General features: G+C 40.4%; 1 protein-coding gene across 1 annotated transcript in view; it reads left to right on the top strand.

Annotated features, from left to right (window-relative positions):
- Positions 1–14,295, top strand: part of LOC122548648 (axonemal dynein light intermediate polypeptide 1-like) — a 49,471-nt gene extending 35,176 nt beyond the window's left edge. The window contains exons 4-7 of the mRNA XM_087976633.1: positions 5,379–5,548; positions 9,801–9,979; positions 11,215–11,379; positions 14,169–14,295. Coding sequence (XP_087832759.1) covers positions 5,379–5,548; positions 9,801–9,979; positions 11,215–11,379; positions 14,169–14,204 — 550 coding nt within the window. The 3' untranslated portion in view covers positions 14,205–14,295. The remainder of the gene's footprint in view (positions 1–5,378; positions 5,549–9,800; positions 9,980–11,214; positions 11,380–14,168) is intronic.
- Positions 14,296–20,442: the final 6,147 nt, after the last annotated feature.

Below are 20,442 nucleotides of genomic sequence, written 5' to 3'. Positions count from 1 at the left end.
TCAGGCAGCATCCAGGGAACAGGAGAATCGACGTTTCGGGCATAAGCCCTTCTTCAGGAATCATTCCTGAAGAAGGGCTTATGCCCGAAACGTCGATTCTCCTGTTCCCTGGATGCTGCCTGACTTGCTGCGCTTTTCCAGCAACACATTTTCAGCTCTGATCTCCAGCATCTGCAGACCTCACTTTCTCCTTGTTCATTAGGAGCATCATTAAAATATTATATCAACGGCTGCCCACGGCAGCATCATCCCTGATCTAAACAAATAAATCAGAAAGGGATGAGGCCTTTGCTTCATATTTTGGCTCATTTTTCAAGGAGGTAAGTGGAATTGACTGGTGTAAATGGAATCGGCTTTGACTATGACTCTACATTCACTTCCTCTCCATAAGCAGTTCTCATCTGGATTTGTTTTTCAATTTCTTTTTGGAGAGATTGGAGAAATACAAGAGGATTACTGGAAAAGACAATATCCAGAGTGATTGCAAGCAGCTTCTGTTGTTCATATGCTTTGGTATAATTATATTTTGTGCAGTATGAACACTGACCTGAACATAAGACTGTTCATGGGAGTGACCAGTGTGACTGTGCCTGAAAGGATGACCATTCATTCAGCTTGATAGTAAATAGTTTGTGGGCGGCACGGTGGCACAGTGGTTAGCACTGCTGCCTCACAGTGCCAGAGACCCGGGTTCAATTCCCACCTCAGGCGACTGACTGTATGGAGTTTGCACGTTCTCCCCGTGTCTGCGTGGGTTTCCTCCGGGTGCTCCGGTTTCCTCCCACGGTCCAAAGATGTGCAGGTCAGGTGAATTGGCCATGCTAAATTGCCCGTAGTGTTAGGTAAAGGGGTAAATGTAGGGTTATGGGTGGGTTGCGCTTCGGCAGGGCGGTGTGGACTTGTTGGGCTGAAGGGCCTGTTTCCACACTGTAAGTAATCTAATGTAATCTAGTTCAATTTTTACCCAGTCTGGCCACTTTCCAGTAAAAGATAGCCTTATGTTTGATATTTGATGCCTTAATACACTCACTACAGTGAAGAACATGCAGGGTTGTTTTGCTCATTTCTTTCCCACTTGCAGCAGCCTCAAACCGATTGAACATTGGAAACAGTTTTCATATTTTCAGTCACATCCTGACTCCCGTTCCTTCTGATTTATGTGGAATTGGGCCTTGCCTAGCACTTATGTGATTTAAGTACTACATTTCACTTAACCCAAGACTCAGTGTTCAGATCTTCTTGTATGTAGACCTGAACTGCTTCATTATCTAAGGTGGCATGAATGGTGCTGCACATTGCTCAGTCATCAGGGAACATCCCCACTTTTGACCTTTATGATGGAGGGGAGGACATTTGAAGCAGCTGAAGATGGGCCTAGGATACTACAGTGAGGAACTGTTGCAAAGATGTTTGGAGCTGAGATGACTGACCTCCAATAAACATTGCCATCTTTTTGCCAGGTATGACCCAAAATTGGAGAGGTTTTCAGGATCCCCATTGACTCTAGTTTCGCTAGTGCTCCTTGATAACGTGCTTGGTTAATTTTTTTTCCAAGGAAGACAGAATGGACAAAGTGAGCCTCTATTCTTTTCATTTTAAAGAATGAGGCAATCACATCAAAAATTACAAAATACTGAAAGGGATAGAGATGGCGATTCAGTAAGTTGTTTCCCCTGGTTAAGGGAGTCTGAAACCAGAATTAAAATTGTGTACAGGCTCAGTCCTTGAGTGTGTTTAAAGTAGAGACAAATAGATTTCTGCATACCAGTGTCATATAAGGCTACGAGAATGAGTAGGTAAAAGGCATTGAAGTGTTTGATCAGCCATGATCGTATTGAATGGATGGACAGGTTTGATGGGCTGAATGGCCGACTCCTGTTCCTATATTCCTATGTTCCAATACTGTCTTGATGTCAAGAGCAGTCACTCTCATCTTACCTCCGGAGTTCAGTTGTTTTGATCACATTTGGAGGCCAAGGAGCTGAGTCGCCCTGATGGAATCCAAACTGAGCCTCAGACTGCAGTATACTCCTTTGCAAATGCAGCTGGATAGCACTGTTAATTACCCTTTCTATCACTTTGATTGAGAGTTGACCATTTGGCCGGATTTGATTTGTCCTGCTTTTCAAGTATAGGACATATCTAGGCAATTTTTCACATTGTTGGGTAGATGCCAGTATTTGTACTGGAACAACTTGTGTCAGAGTAGTGGCATTTCATGTCCAGATGCAAGATTCCTGAATCAATTACTCTATGCATTTCCAGGAAGGAAGTCCCTCCCACCCCTCCTCAATAACAATAACTAAGTACATTGAGCCTTCCTACTGGGACTTCCTTCTTCATTAGGAGAATGTGGGGAAATGGTGGGTTTTCTTGACACATTATTTTAAAGCAATAAGTCTCAGGCATCAGGTAACTAGGCATCTCCTGGAGTGACAATGTTAATTTGTTCTTATTGTAATGGTTTTACAATCCAACAGCAAACTTTGAAAGACATTAGCTTGCTTTTAGTTTATTTAGAAGATGGAAGAAATGAATTTTCCTAGAGGATGGACCATCAATTTGGAACATTTTAGTTTTCAGCTCACAGATGACCTGGGGTCAGATGTGAGAACAGTTTCTCCTAGAGAAAGGAATTAGTTCAGAACAGTTAGGAAATAGGTTACCTCAGTATAAGGGTTTAGTTTGAAAAATCTTTACTAGAAGTGGGCGGCACTGTGGCACAAGTGGGCGGCACGGTGGCACAGTGGTTAGCACTGCTGCCTCACAGTGCCAGAGACTCGGGTTCAATTCCCGACTCAGGCGACTGACTGTGTGGAGTTTGCACATTCTCCCCGTGTCTGCGTGGGTTTCCTCCGGGTGCTCCGGTTTCCTCCCACGGTCCAAAGATGTGCAGGTCAGGTGAATTAGCCATGCTAAATTGCCCGTAGTGTTAGGTAAAGGGGTAAATGTAGGGGAATGGGTGGGTTGCGCTTCGGTGGGTCGGTGTGGACTTGTTGGGCTGAAGGGCCTGTTTCCACACTGTAAGTAATCTAATGTAATCTAATCTAAAGTGTTTGGTTAGAAACCTGAAGGGGTTATTTGAAGCAAAGAAAATGTAAGTTCTATTGTGTATCAAGGAAAGGGTAATAAAATTCTTGACACAAGGAATTAAAATAAACAATAAAGTTGAGCACAAAAATGTGATAGAGAAGGGTACTCTTTCTATTATTTTAGTACTGTAAAGTAATGGCATTCATATTAGGTGCATTGGTATTAGATTTGGTTGAATTTTATTTTTACTGTGCATTTTGAAATCTTTTAAATTGTGTGAAATGTAAATTGCTTGTTTTGTGCTAGTTTACTTTTTCTCTTGTGTAATTAATTATAACTTTTTGTTAAAACTAAAGCTGCAAGATTGTGTTCACATGTTTCAGTGAAAAACCACAATATTAAATAAAAAAAAAGATCTGTTAAGCCAAGTTTTAGTCTGGAATCTGACTTGTCCAGTGATAACATTGGCTGGGTCATAACATCTGACAATACGGTGCTGAATTTCAATTCAAGCCCTTCCATGTTCAGAAAAGGCTGGGATTCCATTATCATGGCTGACTCTTCTCTCTGAAAAGGCCTAACAAGCCACTCAGTTTAAGGGCAATTAGGGATCAGCAACAAATACTGGCTTTGCCAGCAAAGCCCATACCCAATGAAAGAATTAAAAAGGCAAAAGGTCTGTCTGCACAGTTAGCTGTTTGCTCAGGATAATTTTATCTTTGTTTCATAACTCCTCGAAGCAATCACAAACAAAAGCTATTGGGCGTTAGAATCACGTGCTTGATGTTACCAGAATCCCAATAGATGATATTTGGGTGGCAAAAGGAAAGGATTCAATGTTTTGAAATATCACAGGAATGATTAAATCTGCATCAGTTTCCAAGATATGCACTAAAAATGGTGTTAAAAACTATGCATGAAGAAAACGACCATATAAATCTTAATTTAGTAGAAAACTGTTTCAAAGCAATTGAACACTAAATCTTTCAATAATCATTTTTTCTGGGATGGTTTGAAATACAAATGAACGATCCTTGAATTCTATTGGCCTGCTTGATACCAAGGATTTTCATGGATGGAAATACTTTAAAAATGGAACAAATACTCACAGGAACCACCTGACCCACACAGGGGTTGATCAGGTTTCATGAAACCAACATGATTAAGATCAAAGATAGTCTTAGCTGAAATTAACGTTTCTCCAAAGGCAATGAACCACACCAATCAGGCCTACAATGGAAGAGTGAAAAGGTCTATGTTTCCCATTATGAGAACCTTCTTCATTATGATGATCTTCATTTATTGGGAATGAAACATCTGCTGTAGTTACCAGCCGCAACAATAACCTCCACAAGTACTAAATGTACAAATAGCTTCCATTTCAAGGACGTTCTTGGTAAATCAAAGGATGGAATGTTGAAATAAACATGGACTGAGAAAGCTGATTCCTTCACTCCCAAGAAGAAAGGTGCCAGGTTAACAACACTGGCTGAAAAATAAGCACTAGGGAATGGAGGATTTAAAACAAAACTGCAATATTCATGATTGCTAACTGCATCCAAGAATCCAAATAATCCACCATGGTCACAGGTTAAAATCTTGAGCCTTAAGGATTCCGAAAGAACTTAAAACTGTGTGTTATTTTGTCTTTATTTGTACTGGACATTGTATTTGTGTGCGTGCATGTGTGATAGCCCAAGCGTCTGCATGAAAATTGTATACTTGATGCATACAGCAGAAATAGTTAGCAACATTTTAATTGAAATGAGTTATAGCCTTCTGCTAAAACATTTGTAGTGATCGGCTGAGATGGCTGAAGAAATGGAACCTGGTTTACCCTTTCTCATCTGGTTATAATAAATGAGCTTGAAACGTTGACTCCTTGGAGCCTTTCTCAACTGCTTCAATGGGAAAATGCTGTGGCATGTTGTTCCCATAATTTCTATTTAATTCAATATGTTCTTTCTTTCCCTGGTTCCAAAACTTTCAGTATTTTCAATACTGAAGGCATTAAATGCTACTGATGCAAAGTTACACTTTTTAAAACTTAAGCTGCTGAAGAACCATATTCTATGGTGCAAAGAATAGTTTGTGCCATGAGAACAATTGCCTTATTGCATTGCCTTCCAAAGGTGGCTGATATTTAGTGTTCCATTGTGAAAGTTACTGGAGAAATGCTAATGTTGGTTCAAAGGCTAGAAAGGTTTCAATATTATAAAACTGTCTACATCTTTAGGGTATGTACAGGGATATTTTCAGACAATCAATAGAATACATTGCAGGGAAAACATTATAGTGAGGGCAACATGGGATAGTTATAGTTTTCTTGTTTCTTCTTTATTCAGACAATGGATGGAGGATGGGAATATGTGGATTCAATATATATCTACCGCCCCAGCCACACGAACAGACGTGATAAATTTGCAGGATCAATTGGATCGGAAACTGCAACAAAGGCAAGCTCGGATGACAGGAATTTGCCCTGTTCGTCGGGAATTATATGGACAATGTCTTGGTGAGTGATGCATCTATTCAAACATTATAGGAGGTGTGTTCCCATTTTCAGTATTAAGTTGAATGAGATTCATGGCTTCCATTCCATTAAGACGTATCGTGATTTTTCTCATACTATCTTCTGCTTATCTTCTTACTAATTATGGAACTGGACTTTCAGGGACCTTCATCGTGAAATTGTGCTGCTCTGGTGACACCTTCCATTGTCCATGCTACTGGTGCATATTTAAAGCCCAGCTGTACAGCACTTCACTTTAGATGTTGCAAGCCAGGAACTACCCTTCACACTGTGGTGTTAGAATGATATGTCCTTTTTAAATGATGTAATTGAAAGTTCCGTACACCTATAGGTACTTCAGGGTTTTGATCTGTTGCAATGTCACTACTCATCCTGGTCATAAACATCGCCTATATGTTTGCTTTCTCAGGGAGGTGTGTTGAAGCTGTTAATTTTATCTACAGTGGCAGCCTTTGATGCAGGTTATCTGTGACATTCTTTTATAAGAATGAGGTGGACGTGTTAGTGACAGTCTTAAGTTGTTTAAAAAGTGAATACCAACGATTTTACCATGGCATGCATAATGTTTAAAATGAGATGTGGAGTACTGATGGTTGTAACAGTGGTAGTTGTGAATCTGATGGGAAGGGAATTCACTAATTTGTGGTGCACTGATATAAGAAAGTAAAAAGAATCGGGGAGGGGCGTGTGTAAATAGTAATTGTGAAGGTGAGTAAGGTGTGAACTGAACAAATGAAAGCAGTTATTTTGACAATTTCAATGATGTCAGTGAACATTTTGCAGTATTGAAACCATGCGCTCAAATCCAAGTTTTTGGCATTGACCTCATACGACTTTAAGGGAAAGGAGCAGAAGTAAGCCATTTGGCCTTTTGAATTTGCTCTGCTATTCAATGAAATCATGGTTGATCTGATAATCCTCAACCCCACTTTCCCATAATCTTTGATTCCTTTATTGATTTAAAAATGTCCACCTGAGCCTTGAATATTGTTAGCAACCCACCTTTAGAATTCTCTGCAGTAAAAAAAAAGTTCCAAAGATTTAGTACCCTCTGAGGGTGAAAAAAAAGTCGTCCTCATCTCTATCTTAAATGGCTGCGCCCTTACTCTGTGATTATGTCCTCTGGTCCTCGACTTGCCCACAAGGGAAAATGGCCTTTCTGCATCTACCCTGTCAAGTTTCCGAAGAGTCTTGTATGCCTGAACAAAGTCTTCTCCTTCTTCTAAACTCCAAAGAGTACAGGCCCAACTTATTCAACCTCACCCATAAAAACCTTTGGTACCTGGGATCAATCTAGTGAAACTTCTCTCGATTGCCTTCAATGCCATTATGTCTTTTCTTAGATAAATGTCCCAAAATTCTTCACAATATTTGAGGTGTGGTCTAACTGGTGCCTTACATAGCTTTAGCAAGACCTCCCTATTTTGGTACCCCATTCCTTTGAAATAAAGGCTAACATTCGTTCGCCTTTCCTTTTACTAGCTAGTATTTTGTAAGTTAACACATGATGGTGCCCAGATCCCTCTGCTTCGGCATTCTGCCAGTTTTATCGACTCAATTAACCTGCCTATATTCTTCTGCAGAATCTTTGGGTTATTTGAGAGGACTTGAATATAAAAGCAGGGATGTACTTCTGAGACTGTATAATGCTCTGGTTGGGCCATATTTGGAGTTTTGGGTCCTATATCTCAGGAAGGATGTACTGGCCTTGGAGCATGTTCAGAGGAGGTTCACAAGAAGATCTCAGGAATGAAAAGCTTAATATATGAGGACTCTATACTCGATGGAATTTAGAGGGATGAAAACTTACAGAATACTGAATGGCCTGGACAGAGTGGATATGGGGAAGATGTTTCCATTGGTAAGGGAGACTAGGACCTGAGGCACAGCCTTACAGCAAAGGGAAGACCTTTTAGAACGGAGATAAGGAGAAACTTCTTCAGCCAGCAAGTGATGAATCGGTGGAATTCACTGCCACAGGAGGCTGCGGAGGCAAGGTCATTGTGTTTATTTAAGATTGAGATAGATAGGTTCTTGATTAGCAAGGGGATCCAGGATTACAGGAAAAAGGCGAGAAATAGGGTGGAGAATGGAGGAGCAGACTGGTTGGGCTGAATGATCTAATTTCTGCTCCTTTGTTTTATGGTCTTATGGTTATTTTTATCGCTTGCTTTCCCACCTATTTTTGTGTCATCTGCAAAATTGTAAAAATACATTCACTAACTTCATCTGAGTCATGAATATATATTGCAAATAATTTTGGAGCCAGCACCAATCACTGTAGCACACTAGTGGTTACAGGTTAACGTCTGTGCCCTCCCATGAAAGTGCCCTCCCATGTTCCAAGTCTCCGTCTTCTATTAGCTATCCAAGTCTGTATCCATGCTAATTCATTACTACCAGTATCAAAAGCTTTTATTTTATTAAGTAGCTTAAGTGTGGTACCTTGACCACTTTGCACTTACCAATGAAGGTGTTTTCTCATGAGTTTCCTGCATTCTGGAGAATTGAACTGTCCTTTTGTCCACTGACTGGATATATCAAGAACTTCTGAACTTCCACTTCTTCCACGGACTTCCTGAAATCCGATTTATTTCTTTCAGAAGTTTAATGTGATGATTGCAACCAGAGTGCAAGTTCTCTTCAAGGAGTGTTGAGTGCCTTTAACTTGATCAGATTCACTACATTACCAGTTTTGCCAAATTTGTAATCAGTGCATAATCTGAATTATACTAGCTGCATATGTGACTCATGATAATGAACTAGCAACAACACATTCATCCAATCTCAACATAGACACTCAAACTTCACTGCATTTAAAATAAATCATTAATTTAAAAGGAACCTGAAGAACTCTAACCTGGAAAGATAAGGACCAGGTGCTGAAAAGTGGAAGCAGAATGGCTGCTCATTTATTTAGTTATCGCAAACATGATGTTTTGAAGGCCTCTGACTGTGATGTAAGTTTTCTATGGTTAACCATATCAGAGACCCAGGAGATTCCGTGCAGGAATACTTGAAAACTCAAAGCTTCTTCCCTATAATAAGTTAACTTCTATTATTACCTAAAAAAAATCTATATAATATTTGTTGGCCCTCAAGTATATTTCAGCAGAATCCCATAATAACAAATTCACAACATCATCGATTGATTTTTACAGTCCATGTTTGGAATTTTATCACATGACAAACGGGTTAAATGGCAGGCTGGAAAGCCATATATGACTCTGCCCTGGTTATTTGCAAGACTGATAATCATATTTTAGGGTAACTAAAAACCATTGGGGTTGCCATCCCTTCAAAGACAACCACCGACCCATTAGGATCACCACTCGCCTGCTTTTCCTCAGTATTTTACTAACCCTCAAAATGTGATTTTGAACTTAGAATGACTGTTTGGAAGATTCCAACTATGTACCTTGGTACATGTTTTGTGAGAAAGTAGATTCTGGCAAGTATTATATTTATAGAAATGCCTTTTTTTTATTTGTAGCAATAATCAAAGTTATTCCTTCCACAATATGACAGAAGATGCTGCAATTTCAAACCAGTATTTCTCTTAAACTTTTGCACACTCTTGTAAGTTAGTCTCATAATCAAGAACTGTGGTGTTCTGAGTTTAGCCAGTCTTAATGTCTTAATGTAAATACCTTAAGAGAGCATTTCCCCTTTTAATTTTTGCCCATTTCCTCACCTTTTCTGAAAGGCCTATTTATGCAGTACTCTTCTGGAACCATACACCACCATATTGTTATGCTTCATGTTGTATTTTCTTTCCTTATTTCAAAATTGTTGTCGTCTTGATTCTATAACATATCGATTGGCTCATGTTTCATTCTTTATAATTTCTTCGAACATAATACATTAGTTGATTTCCACTGATTTGGAACCTATTATTTGTAAATCAGTCTGACTCTGAAAATAATAGCTGCTTATTCCTGGTCGTCATACCTAAAGGTTTTTTTTCAGCTAAACAAAGTTCCAAGGATTGACCCAATTGTACCGTAGTTGTAACCAGATTGAGATATCACTTCTTATGACTTGCATGACAGATCAAAAAGAGCTTCTACAGATCAAATTAATTTGCTACTGAGTAGAACAGGTTGTATAAAACTTAAACTTCCAAGTTTTGTTAAAATATCAATCATTATTTTTAAATTGATGGAGGTCAATGCTAAAAGTAGTGACTGTGATATTGCAGTAATAACTGCATTTGATTTAAATTATTTTACAGACGAGCTCATTAGACAGATCACCATCAACTGTCCAGAACGTGGATTATTGCTTCTTCGAATTCGTAATGAACTTCTCATGACTCTTGAAACTCATGAGACATTGTATGAAAGTAGTGTTGCGTTTGGTTTGAGGAAGGCTCTGCAAGGGGATCTCGAAAAGATTCATCTCCGAAACCGTGTAAGTTGCTACCACAAAGGCCATGTGTAAAACTTAAACTATGTGATGGGAGCCTTAGTCACTGACTGAAGAATTGGCATCAGCCCTGTGCTGTCACCTTTTGGGAACAGCCACCATATTAGGTGGCAATGTGACAAGGCTCTGAACTGGGTATTGTTTGACTGTGGGTTGGGAGGTTTGTCCATGAGCTGCAGTCACTGAACCACTCTCAGGATCACGATTAACCAGTTGGGACTACTTAAAGACAATTAAAGGCCAATGAATAATGTCACCACATTTGCATAATATATAATGCCTATTAAAAATATTACAATTGAGGTATTGGGCCATTCTGGATTGGGGAGATACCATGAAAATGATCAAGACAACTTAACTACTGATCATGATAAACTACTGCCTGCAAAATGTTAATAAATCTGAAACTTGCACCCTACCATCCACTTTCCCCTGCACTTTACAGAGGTTAAGTAAAGGAGGTAACCAACCCATTTTTCAAGAGTTGAGTTGATCATTTAAAAATTATCATGAAGCTATGATAATATATCTCAGAATTAACAACTCTTTCAACATTATTCCTTGCTGGACAGGTTTTCTGACCTAAGCAGGAAATCCAATAGCTAAAGGGGGTTAAGAACTGCTAATTACAGGAGGTAACTGGCTTTTATTTCCCTTTTAGAGTCAGCTTACCTGCTTCCAGCTCTCACCTACCTCCAATCTCTCCATCACTGCCACCAACTCCCATTCCACTTTCACTCTCATACTGATCTGTCAATTTCCCAATCGAGTTCCCAGAAAGCTCTTCCACTCTCCTCCATTATTGACCATTCTAATCTGCACCCTGAGACATTAATCTCTACTTCCCAGCTGTGTCCCGGTGCCAAAGGCCAACCCAACTGAGAGCGAGACAGCCTCAGTCTGCAGCAAAATCATCTGAACTGACTATCAGTATTATGGGCCTCCTCAGGGTTTATGACTGGGCCATGAGAATTTTGTTGCAAAAAAATCCACTCTAGCAAGTATTTGTAGTGAACTCATGCATAAATCTATGGATTCTGTCAGTATTCTTTGAGTTTACAGAGTAACAGAGAAATATTTTGGCAACCTTGATGCTGGTGTCATTGTATTAACTCAACTACTTGCATATTTTATATTGAATTCTGAGTATAAATGTAGTTCTTTCTTTCCAAAACTCATAATCCAAAAGGCTAGAAAATATTTAAATTTTTTACTAATAGATACATGTACTAGAAAGAGAAAAAAGCGACCTTCAAAAGGAACTTAGTAAAATTGAAGCTAAATATGAAGCAGCTGAGAAACGAGCTGTTGAGAGGAAAATGTTAGATGACAAGAGGCATTCGGAAGAAGCATTGGCCTTTAAAAAAACAAATCAACAACTGAAGGTAAAGTTACAAGTTTTGAGTATAATTGTGCAGAGGTATCCCTGGAAAATATCTGTGCTTTTATGCTGCCATGCATGGATTGTTATATTAAGATGGTGTCTTTTAAGAATAGTAGGTGGTGGTGCCCCGATAGCCAAGGGTAACTTCAAAGATAGTATATCTCTTCAATCCATCTATTTTTTACTATAGACACTTCCAGTATGCCACAAAAGGGTCCCTGTGTCTGCTTTTTCTAATTTAGCGTATTTACCTATTTTTCTCATCAACTTGGTCAGAGATGTTATTACACACCTCTGGAGCATGTGGGATTTGAATCCAGGTCTCTCAGTCGAAGGATACGCCCATTTATTTTTTATTTAAATGGTTTACCCACTGCACCTGTCCACAACCTCAAGTGATCGTTAATGACTGATTTACAGATGGTGGCTGGGATGCCGATTTTGACGCCTATCAGGCTTGGGTGTGAGTAGAAGGTGAGCTGAGCACATACCATATTGTGGGAGTGTGTAAAATCCAGCCCTGTATATTGATGAAAAAGCACCATGGACCATCAATTATCAGTGAAGAGAGATTATCAATAAAATGAAAAGGTGAGCTAATAGAATGTCACCTGTAGGTGAGGAAGAGGCTCATTCCACACAGGAAGCACAGTAGTGTTAGCAGTGTGGGCTGGTGTTGAGCAATTAAGAAGGAATTCTTTTGAGTCTCACCCAATGCCACAAACCCTGATCTCACACTCTCACAGATACCAGTTCCTCAGCACTGGGGACGACATGTAGTCCCAGCAATGGCTATCAGTGGTGCTGCTGGTATCACAGAACTGCTGGCCAATCCAATTAACTAGCATCTCTCCCAGGTGCAACTTCCTTTCAAAAAGGGGGTTGACAGGTGGAGAAGAAGGCATTTAGCACACTTGCTTCATTGGTCAGAGCATTGAGCAAAGGAATTGAACATCATGTTGCGACTGTACAGAACATTCATAAGAACATTCATTTGTAGGTTGCAGGTATCACTGGCTAGTCACCATTAATTGACCACCTTGGCTCAGTGGTTAGTACTGCTTCCTCAAAACGGTAGATACCTGGGTTCAATTTCAGCCTCGGGTAACTGCCTGTGTGGAGTTTGCACATTCTCCCCGTATCTGTATGGGTTTCTTCTCATGGCCCAAAGATGGGTGGATTAGTCGTGGTAAATTGCTCCATAGTTTCCAGGGATGTGCAGGTTATGTGCATTAGCCATGGAGAATGCAGGATTACTTGGGGGTGGGCTGCTCTTCAGATGGTTGGTGTGGACTTCAATGGACTTTCATACTGTAGGGATTCTATGATTCTTAGTTGCCCTTGAGAAGGTGATGGAGAGCCTTCTTGGACTGCTGCAGTCCACCTGCTGTGGGTCAACCCACAATGCCCTTAGGGAGGGAATTCCAGGATTTTGACCCAACGATAGTGAATGAATGGTGATATGTTTCCAAGTCAGGATGGTGAGAGGCTTGGAGGGGAACTTGAAGGTGGTGTTGTTCCCATGTATCAATTGCCCTTGTCCTTCTAGATGGAAGTAATCATGGGATTAGAAATGCTGTCTGAGGACCTTTAATGAATTTCTGCAGTGCATCTTTAATAGCCAATTAAAGGGACACCAGAAAGGTGCTAATATCATCTTCTAATTTTAATTGTATACGTTAATTCATCTACTCACATTTCTGAATTTGATTACTTCCGCACACCTAAGCCCATAATTATGTTATTATTCTTGAATCTAGAATATTAAATCTAGAGAAAAAATATAAACTGTTGGAGATGGTCAGATTTGTTCAGAACAGTATCTTTTAAAATTATGACAATTGGTGAGACTTTATGCCAAAGTAAATATGGTGGAATGTAAATAAAGATATGAGACAGGAATTGGTGAGGGTCTGAGCTGAGTACGTGTGTAATTTCCTGCTTCTGGTTGTACACTTTCGTCACTACTCTCCCCCTCCCCAGGAAAAAAAACATTTCCTGAAGTTTGCATCAGAGATGGAAAAGTTGTCAACCTGTAAAGTGGTATCTTGTTAGGATTATTAAAATGCTAAGTAAGTCATTGATCAGTTTTGAGGCCCCCACCACTCCCATTCTTTTTGCATAGCGCTGGGAATTCAGCAGCCCAGGGAACAGACTGAAGGTAGCCTTTTGGTGGCAGACCAGACAGCCAATGGTTCAGGAGATCTCTGAGCACAACACATCTCTATACCTACACCTACCCGAACACAGCCTCAGCCATAGATTGTCAGATGAAAAGATTCCCCCGCCATACTATTGGTCAGCCTGTTGAGGATTAAGTAGTAAAGTGGAAGACAGGGCCTGGTGATACAAAGTAAGACTACTCAATATGGCCTGTAATGAATTTCTACACATTTTGGTTACTGTCTTGCTTAAGCATATTTTATTTGATGACAGAAAAACACATCTGAGAAAGCTGTATGCATTGTTAAAATGGGATTTGCCTGATTTTGATGTCAATTTTATTTAACCTAGAATATATATAACCCTCATGATGTGACAAGGTCCATTGATGATAAGCATGACCTTAACCTACTCATTGACCAATCTGGATGGTCTGTCCAATTGCTGTTTTCAACATGGTGGAGGGTTTGAATATGCATTGTCACACTGAAATTGAGTTCTGGGCCCAAATGCAAAATCCTGGCAATAGTCCTGTTGGAACAAAATACTTTATATTTTCTACAGTTTTTATGTATAAAATGTTTTCATACTTTTTCTTGCATAAGAAGTTTTTTTTCTTTAACATAGCTACAACTTGAAGGTGTCATAACTTACAGAAGGTGAATTGCATCCTGCTCTGACTCCTTACCTCTGAAGGTGGCATTACCTTTAATGCACCTTTCATCAGTAGTTCTGTGGTTAATGCCTGACAAGTGAAGAAAGAAGAAAATTACATATGTATTAATGTTGCATAAATATAGAAATTAAAATTCTCAAATTCAATTTTCATAAATTAATGTTTACCATAATTTTTTTTAATTAAACATAGATATTGTGAATGTTGGTTTATCATCTTAATAAAATGGTGAATGATGTGTTGCTTTAAGTAACAATAAAATGAAAATCAAACAATAATAGAAATTGCTGAAGAAACTCAGCAGGTTTGACAGCATCTCTGAAAGAGAAAGAGAGTTAACATTTCGAGTCTAGTGATCCTTCTTCAGAACTGAAAATTAGTTGTCTTTTAATTATTAATCTTTGGGAAGCAGTCACCACCAACAACACTGGCACTGGCCACTCCTAGTTGCTGTGAGGAAGTGGTTGTGGGGATTGGTATGGATTACTAAACCGCTCAAGAAGACAGTTAAGAGTCATGATATTGGTATGGAATAGAATCAGTAATATTGGTCAGTTTGCTTTTCTAAAGGATATGTGAAGACCAGTTAAGTTTTTTCAACAACTTCACATACTTTTTTGCTAACTTTTTCTGATACAGCTTTACTTTTCATTTTTCTAAGAATTGAACTCAAATTATAATATGCCAAAGTGAGGTATAAGCTATAATTTTCTGCATTCTTGATCCATGCTTGTGAATTAGTAGTTCAGTAACAAAATCTGTACATTACCTTATGAATATATGGAAATGACATACAGGAAAGAAAAGTTTCTGGTTTATTGAAGCCCACACTGTCATTGTGCATTGCAGGTATAGTTATATCCCCATTATAATTATACTACACGCAGAGGCCATGTAACAAGCTTGTCCCAAAACTATAATGTTTGCTATTCATTCATGACATTTGCATCGTTGCTGGTCTGGCATTTATTTCTTATCCCGAGTTGCCCTTGAACATGTGATAGTGTGGTATCTTCTTGAGTTGCTGCAGTCAAATCACTGAATGTAAAACTAAAATGTAAACCTAAAATCCAGGAACACTGGAACCATTATCCCAGCAAAACTGAAGGAACAGTGATATATTTCCAAGACATGATGGTAGATGTCTTGAAGGGGAACTTGCAGGTGATAATGTTCTCCTGAATTGGCTGGTTTTGTGACACCAAATGGTGGCAGTCATGGGTATGGAAGATACTGGCTAAAGAGCCTTGGCGAATTTCTGCAATTGCATCTAGTACACACTGATGCCACTGAGCTAATGTTGGAGTTAATGTTTGCGGATTGGTCAAATGGGCAGCTTTGTCCTGGAAGTTTCCTGAGTGCTGTGTGGAGCTGTATTCCCGAGGTGTGTGGAGAGTATTTCTGCACACCCCTGACTTGTTCTTCATAGTGATGAGTAGCTTTGAGCGTCAGGAGATAAGTTACTTGCTGAAGGATTCCTAGCCCCTAACATACTTTTGGAACCACAATATTTAAATATGTAGTCCAGTTCAGCTTTTGGTAAGTTGTAACCTCAGGCTTCAGAGAGTGGGAGATTCATCCGTGGTAATACTATTGAACATCAAGAGGCAATGGTTAGAATATTTCTCTTGACAGAGATGGTCATTGTCTGGCACTTGTGTGTGGAGAATTTTACTTGCCACTTGTCTGCCCAAACCTGGGTCTTGTCCAGGTCACAGTGCATTTAGACAGGGATTGCTTCTATATCTGAGGAGTTGCAGATAGTGCTGAACATTAAGCAAACATCCCATGTCTGACCTAAAGGCAGAGCAAGGTCATTGATGAAGGAGCTGAAGATAGTTGGGCCTAAGACACAACCTTGAGGAAGTCTGAAGTGATGTTCTGGGACTGTGATGACTGACTTTCATCAATCACAACTATTTTTCTTTGTGTCATGTATAACTTGAACTAATGGAGAGACTTCCCCCTGATTCCCATTGACTCAGCATTTGCTAGAGCTCCTAAATGCCACACACAATCAAATGCAGTCTCAATGTTAAGGGCAGTTATTCCCACGTCACGTCTGAACTTCAGCTCTTTTGTCCAAACTGAGTGTTGGTGATCGAGTTATCGCTATACAAGTTTAATAGCACTATTTGTGACCCCTTCCATCACTTTACTGATTGAAAGTAGACTGATGGGGTTAGGAATTAACTGAGCTGAATTTATCCTGTTTCCTGTGTACAGGGCAAACCTGAGGAAATTGCAGACTGATGTCAATGTTGTAGTGGTACTGAAGCAGTTTGGCTAAGGGTGCAGCTAATTGGGGAACTTTTATAAGAGTGAATTAAATTGGCTGAAGACAGGCATCACATTAAAATGCTGTAAATGCCTGAACTGTAGAAAATTGGAAGCAATATTATAAGTTCCTAGGCTAAACACCATGCAAAGTATACAGACTCTTCATGTTAAAAATTAAACAGAAAGGGCTGATCAAACTTAGCAGGTCTCACAGTATCTGTGAAGAGTTAACATTTCGGTCAAAACTGAAGAGGGCAGGAAAAGTGATGTGAATAATGCTGTAGTAAAAGGAGAAGGAAATTCAAATGGTACAGATGTGAATGTTTCCCAAGTGCTAGAGCCAAAGAAAGTGCTCACGGTAGTACAGAAAAGAGTTTGATGCAGAGTATGTATTAAAAGCAGAAAATAGGTCACCTCTACTGAGAGAAAACTTATGCAAACTAGATAATAGTTGGGGTGGAAGGGGTGGTGTGGGGTTAGGCTGTATTAATAAGGGAGGACAGCCAGAGTTCATGGTTGGATGTTGTGGAACATGAGTTCTGTCGTGAAGGCTGCAAAATGCCTAAGTAGAAAATGAGGTGCTGTTTCACCAACTTGTGTTGGGCTTTACTGGAACACTGCAGGAGCCTAGGAAAGAAATATTAGCATGACAGCAAGATGGTGTATCGAAATGCAACCCAACCAGAGGGTTGGGGTTATTCTTACAGACATAACATTGTACTGATGATTGAAACAGTATAGATGTTTTGCATAGCAGTCACCCAGTCTGTGTTTGGTTTCAACAATATAGAGGAGACAGCATTGTGAGTAGCAAATATAATAGGTTAGAAAGAACACTTAAATCACTGCTTTATAGGAACATGTGTTTGAGGCCTTGGACATTGAGGAAGGAGGAGGTAAAGGGGCAAGTGTTATACATTTTGCAACTGCATGGGTAAAAGCGACGGGTGGGTGAATAGATGTTGAGCGTGTTGGAGGAATGAACAAGGGTTTCATGGAAAGAACATTTCTTGTGGAATGCTGCCAGCGAAGAGGACAGGAAAAGACATTTGGTTGTGTCATCCCTAAGGAGGTGTGGAAATAGTGGAGGATGATCCTTTGTTATGGAGGCTGTTGGGATGGATAATAAGGACAAGGGAATGCTATTGTTGTTTTGAAAACAGGAGATGGGTCAGAAGGGCTGAAGGCCCTGTCAATCACAGTGGTGGAGCAGGTTGGAAGTGGAAATTTGAGGAAAAAGAAAGACATATTGAAAGTACTGCTACATCATTGAACTGTCACACCAAAGAGAGCAAAACTGGGAGAATATAATAGAGTCCTTACAGGACTCAATATGTGATGAAGTTTCATCAAGGTTAAGGTAGGTGTTCGGAGCTTATATTTTCAGCATTTCAACTGGATGTTGCCAGGTCTCAGAGACCTTTCTATTCCCAATGCCTTCACCCATTTCTTGATTTCAAATGATGCAAATTCAATTAAGTGAATCTTGGCTTCTATGATTTTGGCAGACATAGAAGACATGGGATGGATATTAGTGTAAGAAGTGATAAACTGGAGCTAGTTATGGGGAATATGGATAAGGGGATGGAGAAGTGAGGAGCCCAAACTGAAGCCAGAGGTGAACTTGAAAATCAGAACCAGATACTAGGAAGGATGGATTTTTAAAATTCATTCATGGGATGAGGGCATCACTGGCTACACCAGCATTTCTTGTCCATCCCTAATTGTCCAGGGGTCAGTTAAGAGTTCATCACATTGCCGTAGATCTGGAGTCACATGTCAGCCAGATCAGGTAAGGATAGCAGCTTCCCTTTCCTAAAGGACATTAATGAACCAGATGGGCGTTTCCCCCCGCTAAATTAGCAATGGATTCACGGTCATCACTAGACTCTTAATTTCAGATTTTTATTGAATTTAAATTCCACCATCTGCTGTGATAGAATTCGAACCAAGGTCTCTGGAACATTACCTAGGTCTCTGGATTAATAGTCCAGTGATAATACCAGTAGGCCATCACCTCCTCTGCCATGGGTGAGAGCAGAAAGTGAGGAAATGAATCTAGAGTGTGCAAGTGTGCAGAGGATGTGAGTATATAATAAATAAATATTACAATATGAATATATAAATTTCTGCAAAGTAATTACTTTCTGGTTTATACCTCTGATTAAGTGTATTAAATGAGGAATAATGTCATATATCTTCGAAGCAATCAGCTTGCTAAAAGTCAACATTTTTAAAGATTTTAAAATGAATGTCTTCTGTGTTCTTCACATTTGAGAATGTCTTCTCAATTCCGGTGGCTTTCCTGCTATTTACTGCTTCTGCTTGCCATTTACTATTTTATACCTAAAGTTTTAGGCCATTTCAAATTTCCACATCATTAATTACATCCTTGCTCAACAGGGTGGTATAATGCATTACTGTCGTTGATACGACTACATCAGACATGTCCACTAAAAGGTCCACAACTGTGAATTTGTAAATTTGTACAGCAAAGCTTTAGTTTTAAACAAGATCGAAAATTAGTTTCTTACACAACCATTGCTGAAAGTGCCTCATAGAAAAGCAACAGTTATTAAATATCGATACATATTAAAGTAGACTGGGATAAAAGATACTTGAAGAAAGTGAGGACTGCAGATGCTAGGGATCAGAGTCAAGAGTGTAGTGCTGGAAAAGCACAGCAGGCCAGGCAGCATCTGAGGAGCAGGAGAATCGACGTTTCGGACAAAGGCCTTTCTTCAGGAATGACGCTGTGAGCTGAGGGGGTGTTGAGATAAATGGGAGCAGGGTAGGGCTGGGAGGAAAGTAGCTGAGAGTGCGAAAGGTAAATGGAGGTAACGGTAATGGTGACAGATTGGAGAAAAGGGTGGAGCGGACAGGAGGGAAGGAAGATGGACAGGTATGATGGGTCATGAGGGCGGTGCTGAGTTGGAACTTTGGAACTGGGGTAAGGTGGGATGGGGAAATGAGGAAACTGGTGAAATCCAGAATGATGCCGTGGGGTTGGAGGGTCCCGAGGCAGAAGATGAGGCATTCTTCTTCCAGGCATTGGATGGTTAGGGGGTGGCGATGGAGGGGGCCCAGGACCTGCATGTCCTTGGTGGAGTGGAGAGGGAGTGAAAGTGTTCAGCCACGCGCTAGTGGGATTGGTTGGTACGGATGTCCCGGAGATGTTCTCTGAAACGCTCTACAAGTAGGTGTCCTGTCTCACCAGTGTAGAGGAGACTGCATCAGGAGCAGTGGATACAGTAAATGACATTTGTGGAAGTGCAGATGGATGTGGAAGGCTCCTTTGGGGCCTTGGACAGAGGTGAGGGGGGAGGTATGGGCACAGGCTTTGAAATTCCTGTGGTGGCAAGGGAAGGTGCCTGGAGGGGAGGGTGGGTTGGTGGGGGGCATGAACCTGACAAGGGAGTCGCAGAGGGAATGTTCTTTACGGAAGGCAGATAGGGGTGGAGAGGGAAATATATCTCTGGTGGTGGGGTCCATTTGTAGGTAATGGAAATGGCGGAGGATAATGTGATGTATATGGAGATTAGTGGGATGGAAGATGAGGACTAGGACAGTTCTGTCCTTGTTGTGGTTGGAGGGGTGGAGTTCGAGGGCAGAGGTACAGGAAGTGGATGAGATGTGCTGGAGGGCATCGTCGACCATGTGGGAGGGAAAACTGCGGTCTTTAAAGAAGGAGGCCATCTGGTGTGTTCTGTGTGGAATTGATCCTCCATGGAGCAGATGCGGCAGAGGCGGGGGAATGGGAATAAGGGATAGCGTTTTTACAGGAGGCAGTGTAGGAGGAAATATAGTCCATGTAGCTGTGGGAGCCACTGGGTTTGTAGAAGATGTCGGTGTTGATTTGGTCAACATTGATGGAGATGAAGAGGTCCAGGAAGGGGAGGGAGGTGTCTGAGATGGTCCAGGTGAAATTAAGGTTGGGGTGGAATG

Source organism: Chiloscyllium plagiosum, unplaced genomic scaffold, assembly GCF_037043375.1.
Source record: "Chiloscyllium plagiosum isolate Xiang-an unplaced genomic scaffold, Cpla_swu_hap1 HiC_scaffold_3, whole genome shotgun sequence".
Lineage (NCBI taxonomy): Eukaryota > Metazoa > Chordata > Chondrichthyes > Orectolobiformes > Hemiscylliidae > Chiloscyllium > Chiloscyllium plagiosum.
The sequence above is the reverse complement of the archived record's forward strand: the minus strand, read 5'-3'. Positions and strand labels throughout refer to the sequence as shown.